Source organism: Candida albicans, chromosome 1 (assembly GCF_000182965.3).
Source record: "Candida albicans SC5314 chromosome 1, complete sequence".
Classification (NCBI taxonomy): Eukaryota; Fungi; Ascomycota; class Pichiomycetes; order Serinales; family Debaryomycetaceae; genus Candida; species Candida albicans.
In genome coordinates this window covers 1,243,237-1,263,572 of record NC_032089.1, presented here as the reverse complement: position 1 = coordinate 1,263,572, position 20,336 = coordinate 1,243,237, and the positions used below count along the sequence as shown (strand labels likewise).

Genomic DNA, 20,336 nt, shown 5'->3' with positions numbered 1-20,336 from the left:
TTTTCTTACTAAAAATAAAACAGGGAATAATTATTATTTGTATACCGCGCGCTGGGATTCTACTTTGCCTCGTCCTCGCCTTGTCTTTGCATCGCCTTGTTTGTTTGTTACAACTGTCTCATTCTTTTCTTGATACTAACATGACTATCTTTCTTATTAATTGACAGAGAATATTTTCACAAAATTACTTAAATGACTAAATATTTGTTAACGTACATATATATATATATATATATATACATACTATCCCCATAATAAACTGATCTTTTCCCAACCTTTTAATTTCTTTATTGGAGGTTCTGGACGATTAATAACATCATAGAATAGTGGTTTCAATTTAACTTCTGTTGGTTTGACATATTTGGTCTTGAAAAAAAGTTTGCTAAATATGTATAACCCGAAAAATAATGGGATAACGAAATAGGAACTAAAGAAATTGGCAAATTTCCATTGACCTTTAATAAATACAGCAAATCCACCTGTAAATAAAAATAATAATGAAAAAAATAATGATACAGGACCAGCATATTGTCCACCAGGAATTTTATAAGGCAAATTTTCTCTACTATAACCTTGAGCTTCAAGAGCACGATGTAATGCTATGTGATCAAGGGCGAAAACACTCCAATTGACTAAAAGATTAGATGAAGTTATACTTTGAAACCAACTGAAAACTTGGGATGTACCTGAACTAACTGACAAATAAGACAATGGCAAAAATAATGCAGCAAATACAACTCCAACCCAAGGAAGACCATGTTTATTAGTTTTTAAGAATATTTTTGGTGCTTGTCCATTAGATGCCAATCCAAATAATGAACGACTGGCATGAATAAGACCTAAATTGGCTGCTGATAATGCCGAAGTTAACACCACAGCATTAATAATATGAGGTAATACTTTAATCCCCGATCTTTGCACGGCAATAACCCAAGCAGACCCGGCAGCATTCCCTGTGGGTGAAGCAATTGATTTATCATTATAAGGAACAATCAATGAAAGAATGAAAACGGCCAAAAAATAAAGAATCAATACTCGAACCAATATTCTTTTCAGGGCACGATAAATGGAACTACGTGGATTTTTAGTTTCACCAGCAAGAAGTGGTACCAGGTTAACTCCACCAAAACTATAAACCACTGATGAAACACATTTCCAAAATGCCAAAAATTTACCGGTAGACCCTGTCACAAACCGTTCAGCAAATGGACCTGGATCTTTCCAATAACGGAACCCAAGACGATCATGATTAGGAGCACCACCCAAATCAATCACCAAACCCACTATGACCAATCCTAAAATCAAAAGAACTTTTAAAAACCCGAAAAAAAATTCAACTTCTCCATACCATTTCACTTTATATGAATTAACAGCAATAATCACTACTCCAAAAATTGTGATGAATACCGCAGGGTTAATATCTGTCCAATATGAAACCACAACACTAGTAGCAGCTAATTCACTGGGGATAATAGCTGAATAAACATTCACATATCCTAAAGCAAATCCAAAACTTTTATCAACAAAATGTTCAACATGTCTAATATTGGATCCAGTAACCGGCATTAAACAAGCAACTTCTAACGTACTAATTTGATTAGCAGCAACAACAATACCCACAAGCACAAAGGCAAGAATCATCCCCACAGGACCAGCTGTAGCTAATGTACCACCCGAACTTAAAAATAATCCGGTTCCGAAAACACCAACTAAACTAATCATACCAATTAATCTGGTATTTAATCCTTCAGATAATTGTTTTTCATTATGGAAAATAGATTCAGCATCTTGTATATCATCTTTAGTGAAATCAACAGAATCACTATGGAAAGAAGATGCATCAACTTCAACCTCAATAGTTTTTTTAATATCAGGAGAAAATGAAGACATGATTAAGACAATCTAGTGGTATATAGTAAAGGATGTAAAATGATTTTTCAAACAACAAAGTCAAACCTAATTATATATATATATATATATATATTTAGTCTTCAATTTTGAATGTATGGTTGGTTAACAGTGGCATTGTTAATTTTATTAACAATTAATGTGGATCCCCTAATGGCTAATTATTGTTGTTAATTTAAAAAGATAAGATTAGAATTGAATTCAAGATTGTGGCTGCAATTCCTTGGAGTCGTGTATACCTGCACAATTTACAATATATATAATTGAAATATTGAAAGATGTTAAATGTTCTATAACCCTAATTTTAGAGATTACAACATTAACTATATCTATTGGTTGTTGTTAATTTTCCACAGTCAATGGATTATAACTTGTATAAGAAATGATAGAAACAAAATTTTGTATATGTGACTGGTTATGAAATTGCAAAGATAGAAAGAAATCTTTTTCTTTTTTTTTTTGCAATTTCATTAAATGATGTGATTCTGTTTGATAATCACTGTGGCATAAGATTTAATGGCAACCAGAAATTTAAAATGCCGTTAAATCAACAATTCATTGAAATGATTTAACAAATCAAAACTATTGTATTTGAAACGTTAGATGCAATATTTATTAATTTGAATTTAATAATATAGAAGAATTTAGCAAGAAGGGTTTATATTTTTTTTTTTTTCCTTTTTTTTTTGTGATAAATTGGTGTGGTTTTATTGATATAAATTGTGGTGCTCAACTACAATGAAATAACATTGTAATTTTGCCTTAAATCGGTTTATATTTTAAATTTCGGCAAAATTCAATAAGCTGAATCCCCTTTTTTTTAGAAAATCTCATCTTAACAGTTTGGGTAGATCTTGGTTCTAGAAGTTTGTTTTTCATTCCATAAACATTAGACATTTAAAAAAAAGTAATGGACAACCACATTCAAGTTGCAAAACAAAAATAAGGTTTGCGCTTTATATTTGCTTTTCCAGGGGGGGAGGGGAGATTTTGCTTAAAAATTGGTCCACTGTTATACTTCTATTTGATATCTATACATCCTAAATTCAATTGTTAAAGTACTTGTAGGTGATGGTGGTTATCGCTAATCGCCCAAATTAGTCATAAAATGCGGAATTACATTGTTTAGGTTTTATTATGTGAAAGAGCGGAAAAATTTACAACCCTCAAACCCCAAGCCCAACCCCAGAGTCCTCAACACTTTATAATTACTTCTTTTCCTTTTTTTTTCAACTAAAGATTAAAAATACCAAGCTTATTTAGTTCCCCTTTCCTTTGGATCAACCAAACAACTAGCTAGCTAAACATGTCAAAAAAACCAAAAGTATTAGTAATTGGCTCAGGTGGTGTTGGTGCAATTTCAGCACTTTCATTAACCACCAACAATAAATCAGAAGTGACATTAGTTGTTAGATCTGATTTTGAATTAATTTCTAATAATGGTTATTCAATTGATTCATGTACATATGGGAAATTAACCAATTGGAAACCTCATAATTTAGCCAAATCTGTTGACCATGCTACCACTGATTTTGGTCCATTTGATTATATTTTAGTAACGACGAAAAACGTTCCTGATGGTCCCATAACTTGTGAAGAAATCATTAAACCAGCAATTAAAACTGGTAATGAAGTGATTATATTATTACAAAATGGATTAGGGATTGAAAACCCCATGTTTGAAGCCTTTCCTAACCATCTTATATTAAGTGGAGTCTCATTAATTGGTTCAACTTATTATCATGGTCATGTTAAAAATTTAGGTAAAGATTTTGTTTATCTTGGAGATTTCAAATCAAAACAGAAAAGATCAGATTTATCATTTGAAAAAATCCAAAAATTTATTGAAATTTATCAAAATGATGATCCTCTGAAAAATACCATTTTATTAGATGAAGACGTTCAAAAACGAAGATGGGAAAAATTGATTTATAATTCGGTATTCAATACTATTTCTGCATTAGTACAATTAGATAATACTAGAATACAAATGACAATTGGTAATGAAGAATTAATTCTTCCCGCCATGCTTGAAGTCATTGCCATTGCCAAATCAGTAGGAGTTGAATGTGATCCTACATTAATTGATAAATATCTTCATATTGGTGATGGATTTTTTTATAGTCCATCAATGTGTGTTGATGTACGTAAAGGACAATTAATGGAATTGGAAATTATATTGGGGAATCCAATGAGAATTGCTAAAGAAAATAATGTACCAACACCAATTTTATCAACAATTTATCCATTATTAAAATTAGTTCAATTTAGATTAAAAGAAGAAAAGAAAATGTTTGAAATTGATAAAAATGATTTCCAAGGAAATTCTGATGATTATCAAAAAATATTTTCAGAAAAATATACTACTAAACATTAGAAATGAAGATGTGGATATAGATATAGATAGATATACATATCTACTTAGAATGCAAGAAGAAATAAATATTCAAGTATTTTTAAGTCTTAGTTAACACCAAGTGAAAACAGGTGGTTTACTGGTTTCTTTAATTAATCTTTCAATAATAACTTTTTTACCTTTATCAGTAGCAGCAACGTTGTTTTCTCTATTCATATGTTCATATCCAGATTCATTATTAGTATCATCCATTGATTCATTAATCACCTCAAGATAATGATTATGAGGATGTGTCAACAATGGAGTATTTTGAGTAATCGTCTCACTTTGGCCTCCCTCCTCGTCATTATCATCACCTCCTCCATGATTTCTATTTGTACTTTTGACTCGATAACTTTTAAAAATATCACTTTCATATAAAGACGATTTCATAAAATCATAATCACATTTCCCATTAGGCATATACATTATATCATCAATAACTAATAAATTCTCCCGTCTTGTCAATTCTAAAGGACCAGCATAAGTTAATTTCAAAATTTCCACAATATTAAATGCTTGACCTTTTAATACTGCCAATTGTTTTAACCACATTCTTTCTTTAAAATCATTATCTTTCATAAAGACATCTTTCAATTTTATAACGGTTTCTTCCCACCATTTTTTCGAAGTTAAAAGTGGTAAATAATGATTTCTTGTTCTTCGAGAAAATGGTTGACCAATTATTGAAAGTGGTAAAAATAACCAACCAAAGGGGAAAGATCTCCATTCATCAGGATGTTTCCAAGGGAATGCTAACCCTGAATCAATGGCACCAATTTTAATAATTGGTTTCATGATTTTTGTCAGTTGTTTCCGTTTAATTTCAATCCATTCTAATTTAATCATCCAATTATCTAATCCTCTATCAGTATTTCTCATAAGATAATCTAAAATCACCAATTTTTCTAATTCTTCTTGAAATTGTTGCATTGATTCTTGACTCCATGTAAATAAAAATTTGGTTTCTCCTAAAGGGACTTCTATTCGAGATGTTTTCTTTAATAAACAAACGTCATTTGTTGGTATAGGGTATATTTTTAACCATATATCAGCATTAATATATCCTTTTAAAAATAATTGGAATGATCCTTTCTTTTTAGGCAATTTCGTCACATCATTACTTTTATCCCAATAACTATAGAAAAACGTTGGTGATCGTAATTCAACAATTTCCGTATGAGGTACAATATATGATTGTAATTGTCGATCCAAAACACAAGCTGCTGTTTCACTAATATATCCAAGATTAGGAATTAAACAACTTCTCCCGAAAAAACATGGGAAAAAAGTCCGATGAGCCCATTTTGTCCATTTTGGCAGTAATGGACCATATGGTTCTTCATCTTTGGGTTTAAAAATACCAATTTTATAAAGTGAAAAATCAATATCAAATATAAAATAACTACCTGATGAACCAGTACTTATTCTTTCAGGATAAATATGATCAGTTTCAATGATTTTTGTGATTTTAAATAATAAATTATGGAAATCAATTTCAGATATGTATGTTTCAGGGAATTCAAATGGTTTATTAGTTTCTGATTCTATTGTATCTCGTAAATGAATTAAAATATCTTTATGGGAATTTAATTCTGGTAATCCTTTAATAGGACGGAATACAGAATATTCAATCAAATATTCTTCATGTAATGGTGTATTCTTAATACTAGAACTTGTCAGACCTCTTATTTTTGAAATTGGCAGATAGGCCCATTTTGCAGCTGGTATTAAAACGGAATTTTTAAAACTATAATTATGAGTTTCTTGATGTGATGGAATATGTTGGAAATGAATATCATCCACACTTGCTCTTCTTGAAACTGGTTGTGATTGAGATTTAATTTTCGGTGTATTAGGAGCTGATTTAGAACTTGCTGAATTTGATGTATCATAATGCCAACTTTTAGATAATGAATTTACATGAAAAATTGGTCTGGTAGTTGATTCCAGTGCTGTTGCTTTCCCGTTGATAGTGATTTCTTGGTCGTCATTTCCTTCTCCCTGGTTGTGTTCAGTTTCAGTTTCAGGGTCTATTGTCGTTTTCCCCATGGTAGAAGCTAGTGTGGCGAATGGAGAAGTATTATTTGTGGTGGTGGTTTTGGGGGACACTGAATTCATGTCATGATTGGAGACTGATGAGTCGGGATTTGAATAGGGCATAGTTAAATTAGCAAATCATTTGATATAGGAATATGTATAATTATATAGCAAAGTGTTTATAAGAGTTCTGAGTTCTGAATATGATTTATTTCTAAATCTTTCGGTTTATTATTTTCTCGTCTATTGGTGAAGAAGAAGATAATTTTTTTTTTGGTATTAAATTCCTTCACTCATTAGATAAGAGAGAGAGAGAGAGAGAAAGAGAGAAAGAATTACTATTGGGAGAAAGAATACTGTTCAGCCGTTTCTAAACGTTATACTACTCTAGAGATAACAGAATTGAAAGAAGAAGTAAATTTTAACACATATATTCATTTAAACAAACTATATAAGAAACAATATCATTTGATCCTTATTTTTTTTTTTTATTTAGTTTTATTTCAATTTTTCTATTTTTTTTTATGATTTCATTGATTTTTCTCATACACTATTGAAAAACAAACTGTTAATGAGCGACAAGTTATTGAATGGGAAAGCATATTCAAATTTAATCAGTTGCTTAATGTTGTAGATTTAGCAGGTAAAATTGTTACTGTAGGTTGAGTTGGATCAGGGGTCTCTGTAGGATCTGTGGGTTCGGTTGGATCTGTTGGATCTATTGAGACAATAGGTTCAGTTGATTCAACTGGCTCTGTAGACTCTGTAGGTTCTGTTGGATCAAGAGTCTCTGTAGTCTCTGTTGGTTCTGTTGACCCTGTTGAATCAGTAGTATCAGTAGGTTTGGTGGATTCAGTAGGTTCAGTAGAGTCTGTTGGTTCGGGAGACTCTGTTGGTTCTGTTGACCCTGTTGAATCTGTTGGATCAGTTGGATCAGTTGGTTCGACTGATTCAATTGACTCGGTTGTTTCTGAAGGTTCAATTGAATCTGATGTGTCTGGAGTTTCACTAGAATCAGTAGTTATGCTTGTTTCAGTATTTGTAGGTTTCACTGTAAAGGTATAGCTACTTGTAATTGTAGTATATGGATAAGTAATAATAGACTCATATATATAACAAGTTTCAGTTACTGTATGATCCTGATGACCATGAGGAGGTTTAGTGGGTTTCGAGGGCTTTTCAACTATTTTAGTTTTATATTCAGTAATGGTTTGGGTCTCAGTTTTAGTTTCTTGTGCAACAGTAACAGTGATTGTCGATTGTGGAGGACAGTTTCCACCATTGTTGTCACCACCGTTATTTCCACCACCATTATCGCCACCACTGTGATCACCACCACCATTATCTCCACCACTGTGATCACCTCCATTATCACCACTTCCATTATCACCACCATGACCACCACCATGACCACCACCATGACCACCACCATGACCACCGCCATGACCACCACCGTTATTACCACCGCCATTATTACCACCGCCATTATTACCACCACCAGGAGGAGAGTGACATTTCGAATGAGGACAAATTGTTGTAGTAGTAACACCAGGTGGAAGTGGTTCAATAGTAGTTGTTGGACAAACAAAATAGGTTACAGTTCTGTTATGAACATTCAACGAAGTGCTTGTAGAGCAATCATCAGGAATATAATTACATGACATACTAGTTAAAGTTATATCATCAGAAACTAAGGTTTCTAATTGACAAATAATCGGAGGATCTGTTGGAGGAGGAGGATTTGTTGTAGAACATTTCAAGACATCAAGAGTTCTAGTTCCAACAATTGTTTCATCAAGAGAACAACCACTAGGTAAGGGTGCATTTGATGGACAGGTGGTAAAATCATATATGGTTTCTTCATAAGCAAATGAGGTAGGTCCACAAGTTTCAGTTGGCGTGGTATTGTTTGGACAGGTAGTGGTAATGTGAATTGCATCCCATTCTTTACTTTGAATTTCAAGACATCCATCGTCTAAAGTTCTCGTTGTTGCACAATCGAAACCAATACTAGGCCCATCAGTAATAAATGAACAACCTCCTGTGCTGCAACTAGTCACCCAAAAAAATGTATGATAATATGAAACATAAAACATATCACAATTACCTTGAGCACAATAAGCTTCACCATTATAAGTGGTGCACCCTCCATATGGTCTTGGTGGGAAACCAGGAGGAGCACTAACAGAAGTCAATGGACAATCCTCAAATGGAACAGTCGTGGTATATCCTTCAGAAGTAAAAACAACGTCACAACCAGCATGAGCACTGATAGTAGTTGTTGGTGTTGGTAAACTATTATAAGTAGATGAAACAAATGTCAATGGTGAAGATGTCACCAATGTTACCAAACTAGCAGCAATAACCAAGAAAGTAGTTACTTGCATGGTTTGAGGAGTAATATTGGTATACGATAATGGATAAAGATGATAGAATACATAAACTTAAACATTTTTGAACAAGAATTAAGGTTCTATTTATATTACTCAAGTCATCAATACTGGTTAGTTGATAATACCATTAGGTGGTTGGTTGTACTACAAAAGGTTAAACATGGGGGGGTTGATCTTATTGCTAAATTTAGCTTTTGTTGCCAAGGTTTTTCTATTAAGTTAGCTATTAGGGTTTGTTTTTTGAACTAACTTAATCGAAATTTAACAGTATGTTATTATTGTTTACAGTGATCTATTTTTGGATTGTTGTATATGAATGACAATTGATACCGAATATTTTGAGGAAATAATTAATATAAATTCAAAAAAAGAGAAAGAGCTACCAGAAAACGTTTTTTTTTTTTGCAACTTTGATTGCTTTAATTGGAGTTAATAGTTTTTAATTTACGAGAACTATTGCCAAGATGATGATTCTTTTTTACTAAAATAGCAGCTTTTGCTTTTTGTGGAGAAGTAAAAGGGAACTAAAAGTAAACAAATGATGATTATAAAAATAGATTTAAAAGATCTAGAACGTTTCAAATGTTCTATTTTTTTGAACCATGACCCAACATTTACTAAATGTTCTTAGATCAGCCGTATATGAAATATGATACGATAATGTACACCCAAATTGAAGTTTTGAGAATCCCTCTTACACCTTTGTTGCAAGGATGGTAATATACGAATTTTGGCTCTTTTGTTCTCTACTACTACTTGCAGATCTTTTGCAAAGAGTTATTTACATGATAGAAATATTGTATTTCCTTGGTCTGAGTAAGGAATAGTTCCATTAGGGAGAAGAAATGTACAATTAATAGTTTGATCTTCATATATTTAACTTGTTGTACATAATTACTACTCAACAGTCACATAAAATATCTTTATTTCTTCGCTAAACAAGTGAAACAAATGTATAAGGAAAACGTTTCAGATATAACAATATACATAAACACAATTCAACCAGATATAAAATCTCTTGCCAGTTTCTGTATACTGGATTAAACCCCAGAATACTTCGTAAACTTCATTTTCTCAAACCATACAAAGAAAACACACTACTGTGCGTAATAGTTTCATTGTAATCAATAGTAAACAATAAATTATGCAAATAGCTCCAATCATACTTCTTTCCTTATTTATGAAGAAGTTAGAATCTTATTGTTGTATATGCAACTTATTTCTTGACCTTTTATTTATGCATTTCTCCCTCTCACTGCAAAAGAAAATGATCACCAAAAAAACAAACCCCCATTAACTGCGCTACCACTTCAGAGGGGGGGGGGGTTGGTTTTTCAAATCCTTGGCAATTAAAGAAATACACATTTGGTTTAGATTGGGGAGTATCATCAACGTGTGTAAGTTAGATTATTTATGATCTGATCAATATTGTTGTTGACAATTCTAAAAATAATATAGCTGACTATTTTTATTGTTTATAAGGGGGATGGGTTTTGTAGATCTAGATTTTTGATTATTTCGTGGATCTTTCATTAATTGACCCACATGGGTTCATTACTTGATTTGTTGAGCATAAAAGTTGGAAGACCAATGTAGGCCCCTCAATTTTATTCCAAGAAAACTGGCACTTTGTTAGATGAAAAGGACTTTCTTTCTTGATACGATAATATAGTTGGTATGTATTAAATAATAAAACTAAACAAAGAATAAATGAATGAATGAAAAATAGTCAATAATCAACGAAAATGAAATAAAAGAACATAAAACAAGAGAAAACAAAAAACAAAACAGTTTCCTATTTATAAATCTGATCTATAATTTAGTGGTAAATCACTATTGATTGTTTTTTTTGGGAGGTAGAAGGTGTAAAGTTCATGATCTGCAACGAGTTTTGTTTACAAGAACAATAAAGCACCACCAAATAAAATAGTCAATGCCTTCAAGAATGTGGTTTGGGTATTTGAACCAGTGTAGATAACAGCACCAGCACCATTAGAAGCACTTTTAGTGTTAGTTGAAGTCAGACTATTACTTGTTGCACTACCACTAGTAGCAGCATCTTTATTGTTATTATTGGCAACATTTTTACCATTAGCACTAGATGTAGCGGTGGCGGTAGCAGTAGCAGTAGCAGATGCTTTAGTAGTTGAATCACCAAAGATATAACTATTCAATTCAGCAAATAATCCCTTCTTTTCTAAATCTTGAAGAATTTGACTAAGGGCACCAGAATATCTACCCAAATAATTAGAAAGTTGTGAAGTTTGAGATGAATCACCCGATAATAATGATCCAACCAATGCAGCAATTTCTTTTGGATTACCAAGAGTACCAGAAATCAATTCAGTTATATTTAATCCACTAGTATCAATGGTAACGCTTGATGATGATACAATATCATTGACTAAAGCCACTGTCATATTAATATAAGAATCAGATGAAAGGAATCTTTTCGTTGCATAAACCAAGAAACCAGTATCATTCAAAGCATTTAATACATCAGCAACAGCATTAGAAACTAATGAAGATGATAAAACGGTACTTGCAGCATTATTAAGGAAACTTCCCAAAGAACCAGAATATGAATCATCATTACTAGTGGCACGTTTAAGCAATACATTAACTAATTCACCATCAGCCATTAAATCACGTTTGGATAAAACACCAGCAAAAATATATAATAAAACATTCTTTTGTGATAATACAAGACGATCAATTAAATCAACTAAACGAGGTCTAAAATTTTCATCCAATAAAATGCCATCCAATAATGAAGTAATTAATCCTGAATTTTCCACGGCTGATAAAAGACCAGTTATATTCAAGTTTTCCGTTAAAGAACTTGATTCCAGAAGTAAATCAGCAATATTTAATGTGATATTATAATTTTTCAAAAATGAACTAGTTAAATTACCAATATATTCAATACGAGAAGGATCATCAGCAACTGAATCTAATAAAGTCCAAATGACCCCTGAATTATTAACAGCTTTTAAAATACCTTCAATGGTTTGTTCAGTATTAGCATCACGTTTTTCAAAAACTTTCAAAACTTGACCATCAACTTGTCCATCAGCTTGATCATAATTGAAAACATTGACTAAAAATTCTTCAAAGGAAGCTGCTGCTGCTGCTGCTTGAGAAGGATCATCTTGATTAAATGCTTGTTCCACAAAGGTTTCAATTTCTTGATTGAAATCAAAATCTGTGCCTGATTTAGGTGATGCTGCTGGTAATGAATATACTAATGGTATAAGTAGAAATATAAATGTGAATAAAAATTGCATTGATATGATAATTTAGTAGTAGTAGTAGTAGTAGTTGCAATAGTAGTGGGATTGTATTAGAATGCTCTGTTAGAAATAGTCAATATATATGTATATATATAGTTATTATTAATAAGCGGATGACGAGTTGAAATAATGATTATGAATTAAATATTATTCAAAAACTTTAAAACAAGAAAGAAATCAAGTTCTTATAAAAAAAAACTTCAAATTATAAAAAAAAAAGGAAAGTCAAATTCAAAAAAACCAAAAGAAGAAGAATTTGGTGATTATTAAAATTATAAATACCAATTAATAAAGTAATTTGACAAGGATAAAAAGAATTGTCAATAAAGAGAAACTATAAGAAATTAACCAAAATACTAAACGATCCAAAAAAGAAAAAATAAGTATTTAGCGTTTTCTTGAAACATCATACTACGTAGTTGATGATTAAGTAAGTTGATGTTTTGCCACCAGTTGAATTGTAACTCAATTGGGTAATTTGTATAGAAATGAGTTTTAACTATACTTGGTTAAGAGATTGTTGGGTAAGTAGGTACAGAGCAATTATTATTATTGTTGTTGTTGTTTTATAAATATCGTGTCACAAAACAAAACAAGAAGTTTTGCTTAAATAATTTTGCAGTCGTTGGACTAATAGTTAAGTGTGAATTGAATTGAATTGGTGATGATGATGGTGATGATGGATGATTGATGATGACATAAGATTATAACATTTCCTAATTGGGAGATTTTTCTGTTGGGGGGGACTAAAAGTAGGCGGTTTTGTGTAATTTAACTTAATATCTCTCTCTCTCTTCATATTACTAATTGGGATTATTAGTTTATGTAATGTGGGTGTGTGTACATAGAGAAAGTGTGCACGTACCTAATAGAACAGGCTTTTGTATATTCATATACGATGGGTATTTGACAATAGTATTGGCTGTTGCTGTTGGGTCCAACCCAGTTATGCATTTAAAACAATGTAAAGAAAGAGATTGAGAAATCACAAAATAAGAAATTGTTGGGTATCGTTTAACAAAAAAAAAAAAAGGAATACCCATCAATGCAAGTAATTAATGTAATTGTAGCCTGATGATGATGAACAATCTCAAAATGTCATCAGTCAAGAAGTAAAAGTGATTATTAGCTAATTCTTTCATAACAAAGTTGAAGGCTAAAACAAAAAAACGGAAAAAGAAAAAAAACCCCGAAGCTGAGAAATTTTGGAACACTTTCCYWAATTAGGAAATTAGTTGATTTCATGTGCATTAACAGAGACAAGAATAGCCACTGTTTAATTGGGACTCATCTATTCAATATCTCCTCATTAGGTGGGTACTTACATAGATATACTCTCTCCTGCATCATCATCTACACTCATACACTCTTGATGTACACACACAGACTTTTTTTTACTGGATTTGGTTTAAACTTGATTGGAATAGTAATTTATTTTACTACTTCTTATAAACTTTATGAACTAAGTTAAAACAATAACAATAAGAAACATAACCAGAGATAAGTTCTATTACTTGGTGCCTCCTCTTTTATTTTAAATAACCTCCCCCTTTATAAAACTAACTTTAACTAAGTCTTTCAATTTAAGGAAATTTAGAAATTTAAAAATTTTTTCAAAACCAAAATTAAACAATTAAATAATTTTTAAGGAAATTTCTATTCTAAATAAATCATATTATCAACATATATATACATATATACATCAGACTATATCCACTTATTCATATCATCATCGTTAAATTTTTTTTTGGTTTTCTTTAATTTCTTGTTTTCTTTTTGTTGATATTGATATTGGAGAATTTTACCAACAAAAAAAAGAAAAACGAAAACAAAAACGAAAACGAAAACGAAACCATAAACAATAGTATGGCTTGATCCATTGATACTCAAAAACCAAAATTTAAATTATACATCATCATACTTCTATATATATATATATCTGTTTGATTTTCCCAAATTTCTGTTAATATTTAAAAATATTTTTAATTGTTTTACCTTAATAATCAATATTTACATACAACTAATAGACAAATTCACTAATAACAACTACAACAACAACAACAACAACAACTCCTCAATCAATATGAAATTACCATCTTTATCTATTATTGTCCCAATAATAACTCTAGGGTTTTCTCAACTAGCTTTATGTCTACCATCATCATCAGATACCACTACTAGTGGTACTACGATACATTCATTCAAAGATCAAGATACTGATTATAACAAATACAATTATTTATTAGAACAATTTAAATTATTATTCGCAAATGACGATGCAGATGCAGATGCAGATGAAATTGATAATCAATACATCAAGACCAAACGTGATGAAAATACGGTAAATTCAATTGTTTCCCTTTTACAATCAGTTGAACAATCAGGATTAATACCTGACATTGTATTAGATATTACTTCATCACAAACTAAAATGGATAATTTAGCAAATTATACTGTGGGATTACTTTCTACCATTATGAATGGTAATACATCATCATTATTATCTGGAATTAATATTGATTTAAATACTACAGAGATTTTAAATGCCGTTTTAAATTCAGGATTACTTCAATCTACAGCTGGTGGATTAATATTAAATAATGAAAATAATGCTAAATTGGCGGATTTAGTCGGAGAGATTTTAGGTTCTCCTGATAATGTATGGATTGGGTGGTTATTAGTTGGATTAGGTAATGGTGAAGATTTGACCGTTCCATTCATTGCCAATTTAGTGGTTAATACAACTAGTAAAGCCAATACTAATTCAACTAATCAATCGAAAATTAAATCAACCGTTGGAGGTAATAATCATAACAACAAAGTGGAAGATGTGATAATTGATAAAGATTCAATTACCGACGAGGATTTTAATGATTATTCTGGGTCCTTGAATGAATTCCTTGATAATCTTGCCGTTAAACGTGATGACAGTGACAATCAATATGCTGGTTCATTGAATCAATTTATTAGTAATGTTGGTAATAGTGTTGCTCAATCATCATTAATTCAAGCTTCAGCCGGTGATATTTTAACAGCATTAAATCAATCAAATATACTTGTCCCAACAATTATGAAAATCACTGAAAATCAAAATTTAGGTACTTTGGTGAAAACTTTAGTTTCAAGAATTTATGCTAGTGGACTCATTAATGATTTACCTTTAGATACTTATTATGAATATGCTAAAAAAGAAAATATTTTAAGTGATGCATTACAATATATTTTAACTGATCCTACTTGGTCACCTGGTTTAGCTACTTTCTTTAAAAGAATGGATGATGCTGGTGCTTATCAAAGATTACAAGATAATATGTATGGAATCAAAAAATAATCACCACCAACAACAACAACCAACAACAACAACCACAACCACAACCACAACCACAACTATCCTAAACCGTTTCCTAGTTTTTTTTGTTGACAAATAATATTTATACCAATTATATTATCAACCCTTTTTTAATTTTTGGAAGGGTTCTTTTTTATTTTGTTTATTTCATTTTAGCGTTATTATTCTTAAGTTTTATATATATAAAGATATATATTTATAATTGAATGTTTTTTTTAATTATTATCAAGTTATTTTTGTAAATGAAGTTCTCTTATTTATATCCATGTTAGTTATTACTCTCATCTATTAAATATCAACAATCAATATTCAGTTAACCTTTAGTCTAATTTATGGTAAACCATGCTTATTAAGAGTTACACTCCATACAGACTTTTGCTACTTTCTGATGAACTAAAAAAACACTTATAAATACGTATATCTATAATTATACAAACAAAGATAAATACAAAAAAATCAATCCAATAAAATCAATCCAAAACCAGTATAAAACGTTTTTTATACCTCTGTCTCTCTCTCTCCCAATTTTAAAAGTTCAATGATGACATAATACCATAACCAATGGTGATAATACAAACATAAACAATTATACTTGCCGGAACCCCTCTAGTAATAAATAAATTAACCGTCAAATAAGGTTTACCAACTTCATCTCTCATACCAATTGCCGTCACATTAGGGAATCCTGAAGTTGGTAATCCCATTGCCCCTGAAGCAATTAAAGCTACACCCATAATAAGCATTAATGGATGAGGTTTAGGTAATGAATCTCCAACTTCTTTAACCAAGGGGATAATAATAAGTGCTGATACAGTATGACTTACAAATGTAGCTACCACCAAAATTAATGCTCCAAAAATGATTAATACAACAATGGCATCATAATGCATAATTCGTTTTTGTAATGCTAAAGCAATAGTTTTCAATAAACCTGAAGAAGTAACGGCTTTCCCTAATGCAATACCACCCATGGCTAACATAACAATTGACCAAGGATAATTATTTAAATCATCAACTTTTAATAAACCGGTACCGAAAAATAATACAATTGGGATACAAGTGATTATACCTGATTCACCAAATGTTCCATCAATTTTTTGCATAACACACCATAAAAGAATAGTAGTTATAGTGACGGCAAATACAAACCATTGTTTCATGGTTAATTTTTCTTTAATTGGTTTGAATTGTTTGATTTTAACATTATTGATTTTAAACGTCATGAATAATTCCACCCAAATTAAAATTAAACTAATGATTGCCACAGGTAATGCCACAGCAAACCATTTCCCCCAACCTGGATTAGGATTCATTGATTCAAGAGCAATAACATTTTGTGGAGATGCAATTGGTGAAGCCATACCAGCAACATCAGACGCCAAAGCGATCCCTAACACTAATGCTTTAGCAACGGGGGAATCTGTGGGGATACTTCTTAAAACTGGTTGAATTAATGAAAAACATAAAACGGGGGCAGCAACATTAGAAATCCACATGGAAAGAAATAATGATACACACATGATTGCCAATAATACATTTCTTGGATTTGTACCTGCTAATGCTAAAATATATGATGATAATATTTTGGCAAGATTATATTTTGATAATGCAGCAGCTAATGTAAACCCACCAATTAATATCATAATTGTGGAATTCCACATTGTCCCAAAAATATATTGTGATGCCTTGGTGGCATCCATTGGATCATCGGTTCCCGGAGTTTTACAAACTTTACAAGTAACAACCAAAAGTGGGATTAATAAAGCTGTAGTGTATAAAGGTAATGCTTCTGAAGCCCAAAGCATGGCAGCAGCAACTAATACTGCTAAACAACGACCTTGAACTGGATCATTAAAAGTTTTCACTGCTAATAATATAATGAAAACAATGACAATAATAATAATTTTAAGCATTTGAGTAGTTAATAAAAATTGTGGAATATCAATATGATCATATTTAATCAATTTTTTAAGGCATTGTGGTAAATTAATTCTTTTCATGGATAAATTCATCATTGAATTAATTATATGACCTTCATCACCCATTTTATTATTTTGAACCACAGAATTATCTAAATCAATATTATAAGATTTCTTTTCTAATGATAATAAATCTTTCCAAACGGTATTTCTTTCAAATACAATATGATCACGTAAATAAGATCTTAATTCAAATTTTATATTATCCAAATCTTCTTTAGTTGTTGATTGAGTAGTTAATTTATTTGATAAAAAGGCATAAATTTTAATAATTTGATTCAATTTATAATCTAATTCTTCAATGGTATCATTTTCAAATACTCGAGAATATTGAGGTAAAAATTCATTAATAAAATCTTGTTTAATTGAATAACCACAAGTTTTATCAAATTTTTTACAAATTTTCGTGAATCCAATTCTATTCAATTCAATAAATGATTTTAATTCAGAAAGATTTATAAATAATGTAATGGCTTTACGTTTTAATGTGATTTTTAATTGTTGTTTAACATTAAAATGTGTATGATTAAGTAATACTGAATCATGACTATGAGTTTCTTCTTCCTCTTCTTCTTCATCGTCTTCTGAATCATCATCATCATGAATTGCAACTGTAGTATTATTTTGTTTCTCCAAATCATAATTATTCTTTTGGTTGTTATTATTATTATCATAATCATTATCAATATGATTAATGGTATCAAATACACTAGCATTAGTAACTGTTCTTGATAAAGTTGATTTTAAATGATATTGATGATGATCATCAGTATTTATTATATTTGGATCGGAATAATTATAAGCTTGAGTGAATTTAAATACATCATCAATATTAATATTTTGATTTTGTAAATCATGAATTAAATTATTATAAATTTTGAAAATTTCCGATTCTTTTGAATTGTAAAATTGATTAATTTTAATTAATTCACCAATTAATTGTTTAGTGAAAATTTTTAATGGATCAAATGTTAATGATTTAGGATTAATATATGATTCATCATTAGAATTCAAAATTTGTTGTAATATCAATTCATGTTTAGTGGCAGTGGTGGTGGTGTCATGTTCACCATTGGAAGAAGTTGAAGTATATTCTAATTCACCAGTAAATGATTTAGTTTCTGATTCTTTTTCATTATCTAAACTAGTTTGATTGATTTCTAAATCACTTTCACTACCATAATTATTAGAATTGTTGGTGGCATTGGTGTTGTTATTTCTTTTGAATTTAGAAATGATGTTTTTAGTTAATCGATGTTTTATTATATTATCACCAAATGGATGATTATGTTTATTAGTTTTTTCATCATCAACTTCAACACCATTAGTGTTTTTGATGTTGGTGGTGGTGGTGGTGTTAGCAGTGCTTTGAATATGTTCAAAATCTTTAACCAATTGACTAACAGTAGTTTGATTAGTACCAACAATAAAACCTTGATCTTGATTCCCATTATGAACAAGTTGATCTTGTTGTAATTTATAAATAGTTTTTTTCAATGTAGGATAATTAATATAATTATCTTGCCATTCTGGAACAGCATTAAATTTCAATGAATGAGAAAACTTCATCTTAACAGTGGTAGCAGTAGTGGTAGTGGTAGTAGTAGTAGTAGTAGTGGTTGGATATTGACTTGTTTAATACCGCCTAAGAAATATAATTCAAAATGCAAGATGGTTGAAAGGGGAAGAAGACAAGAAAATAAAAATAAAAAAAATTCTTGGTAAAAGTTGAAATTTTGCAATAAAAAGGAATAAAGAAAAAGAAGAAGGAAGAATAGGATATATTTATATATATATATATAATATATAAAGATATAAAGGTATTAAATATTAGAAATAAGAAAATTAAGTATCGTGTGATGATTAACTCAATTTGGTTTAGTGAAAGTTGAAAGGGGAACTGGAACTGGAAAACTAACTAACTAAACAAACAATTTTACTTTTTTTTTAGTACTCACTGAAGACAAGAAAAATTTTTCTACTTTATTCTTCTTCGGCTTTAACAATTTCAATTTCAATTTCAATTTCACCCATCAAAAACAAACTCTTGTTGGAGTGTATTTTTATTACTATTAACTCTTTTAATTTCTTGGGTTATTCTCTGTCAACTACCCCTTACTTTATTTTTCTGGTCTTTGACTTGTCTTGTCTTGTCTTGTCTTGTCTATGAAGGGAAGGGGTTTTGATAGAGCATCTTTAATACTGTAAAACAGAATCTGAAAGTTATCTCTCTTCAATATAATGTGATAAACAGTGAAAAGGAGGAGAGGAAGACCCCACGTGGGCGGTTTTTTTTTACAATGCTGTGGGTGTTTTGTGTTAATAAAGCTATTAATTAATTAATTAATCAATTACATCTCTTTCTCTCTCTGCCTCTTTCTTTCTTTCTTTCTTTCTTTCCATTCCCGCTCTATTGTTTTGTTTGGGGTGTATGAAAGAAAAATAAAAAAAGAAATACAAAATTGGATACTAATATTATTAGGTGAATGTGCATTAGTTATTTTATAGATTAATCATCTCCTTCTCAGGTTAAACCAGCAAGCAAAAGTAATACTTGAAATTTTGTAAAGGAAAGTCTAGTGGTGGTGGTGGTATATTAATTGTAATTTTTGTGTAATGAATCTAAAAAGTTGACAATTAATTTCTTTTTTTTTTTTTCTTTTTGGGTTAAGAGTCGTGTGACTTATTATTATTAGGACGTGTCCTTCATTGCAATTTATACTTCAATTATATCCTTACTTGTTAACTTATACATTAAACCCCATTTATTTATTTATTCACTCACTCACTCATGTCCCGTTGTCAAGACTTCTGTGAGATTGTTAATTTATTTGAATGACTCAGGATTCATGACATTGAAAAGTAGAGGAGTCAAAATAGAGGAAAAAACAAAAAAAAAAAGGGGGGGGGGGGRGGGTATCCCTATGAATAATTCTGATCATTAATCTCATAATATAATAAACAATAATAATAAGAGTA

General features: G+C 30.4%; 7 protein-coding genes across 7 annotated transcripts; 2 read left to right on the top strand and 5 right to left on the bottom strand. All coding sequences in view use genetic code 12, as the record gives it.

The window, feature by feature from the left end:
* Positions 1 to 243: 243 nt before the first annotated feature.
* CAALFM_C106000WA (uncharacterized protein) lies at positions 244 to 1,890 on the bottom strand (the record flags this gene model as incomplete). Its single annotated transcript, XM_713375.2, has 1 exon — positions 244 to 1,890. The coding sequence occupies one exon, from the start codon at positions 1,888 to 1,890 to the stop codon at positions 244 to 246; it is 1,647 nt and encodes a 548-aa protein (XP_718468.2).
* Positions 1,891 to 3,214: 1,324 nt separating this feature from the next.
* CAALFM_C105990CA (uncharacterized protein) lies at positions 3,215 to 4,285 on the top strand (the record flags this gene model as incomplete). Its single annotated transcript, XM_713376.1, has 1 exon — positions 3,215 to 4,285. The coding sequence occupies one exon, from the start codon at positions 3,215 to 3,217 to the stop codon at positions 4,283 to 4,285; it is 1,071 nt and encodes a 356-aa protein (XP_718469.1).
* Positions 4,286 to 4,375: 90 nt separating this feature from the next.
* Positions 4,376 to 6,466, bottom strand: CAALFM_C105980WA (1-phosphatidylinositol 4-kinase; the record flags this gene model as incomplete). The annotated part of the gene is made up of 1 exon (XM_713377.1): positions 4,376 to 6,466. One exon carries the CDS (start codon positions 6,464 to 6,466, stop codon positions 4,376 to 4,378), a length of 2,091 nt encoding a protein of 696 aa, XP_718470.1.
* Positions 6,467 to 6,957: 491 nt separating this feature from the next.
* Positions 6,958 to 8,730, bottom strand: CAALFM_C105970WA (uncharacterized protein; the record flags this gene model as incomplete). Its single annotated transcript, XM_713379.2, has 1 exon — positions 6,958 to 8,730. One exon carries the CDS (start codon positions 8,728 to 8,730, stop codon positions 6,958 to 6,960), a length of 1,773 nt encoding a protein of 590 aa, XP_718472.1.
* A 1,901-nt stretch (positions 8,731 to 10,631) lies between these two features.
* Positions 10,632 to 12,023, bottom strand: PGA45 (Pga45p; the record flags this gene model as incomplete). Its single annotated transcript, XM_713380.2, has 1 exon — positions 10,632 to 12,023. The coding sequence occupies one exon, from the start codon at positions 12,021 to 12,023 to the stop codon at positions 10,632 to 10,634; it is 1,392 nt and encodes a 463-aa protein (XP_718473.2).
* A 2,089-nt stretch (positions 12,024 to 14,112) lies between these two features.
* CAALFM_C105950CA (uncharacterized protein) lies at positions 14,113 to 15,360 on the top strand (the record flags this gene model as incomplete). Its single annotated transcript, XM_713381.1, has 1 exon — positions 14,113 to 15,360. The coding sequence occupies one exon, from the start codon at positions 14,113 to 14,115 to the stop codon at positions 15,358 to 15,360; it is 1,248 nt and encodes a 415-aa protein (XP_718474.1).
* Positions 15,361 to 15,905: 545 nt separating this feature from the next.
* Positions 15,906 to 18,926, bottom strand: PHO87 (SPX domain-containing inorganic phosphate transporter; the record flags this gene model as incomplete). Its single annotated transcript, XM_713383.2, has 1 exon — positions 15,906 to 18,926. One exon carries the CDS (start codon positions 18,924 to 18,926, stop codon positions 15,906 to 15,908), a length of 3,021 nt encoding a protein of 1,006 aa, XP_718476.1.
* Between the last annotated feature and the right edge of the window lie 1,410 nt (positions 18,927 to 20,336).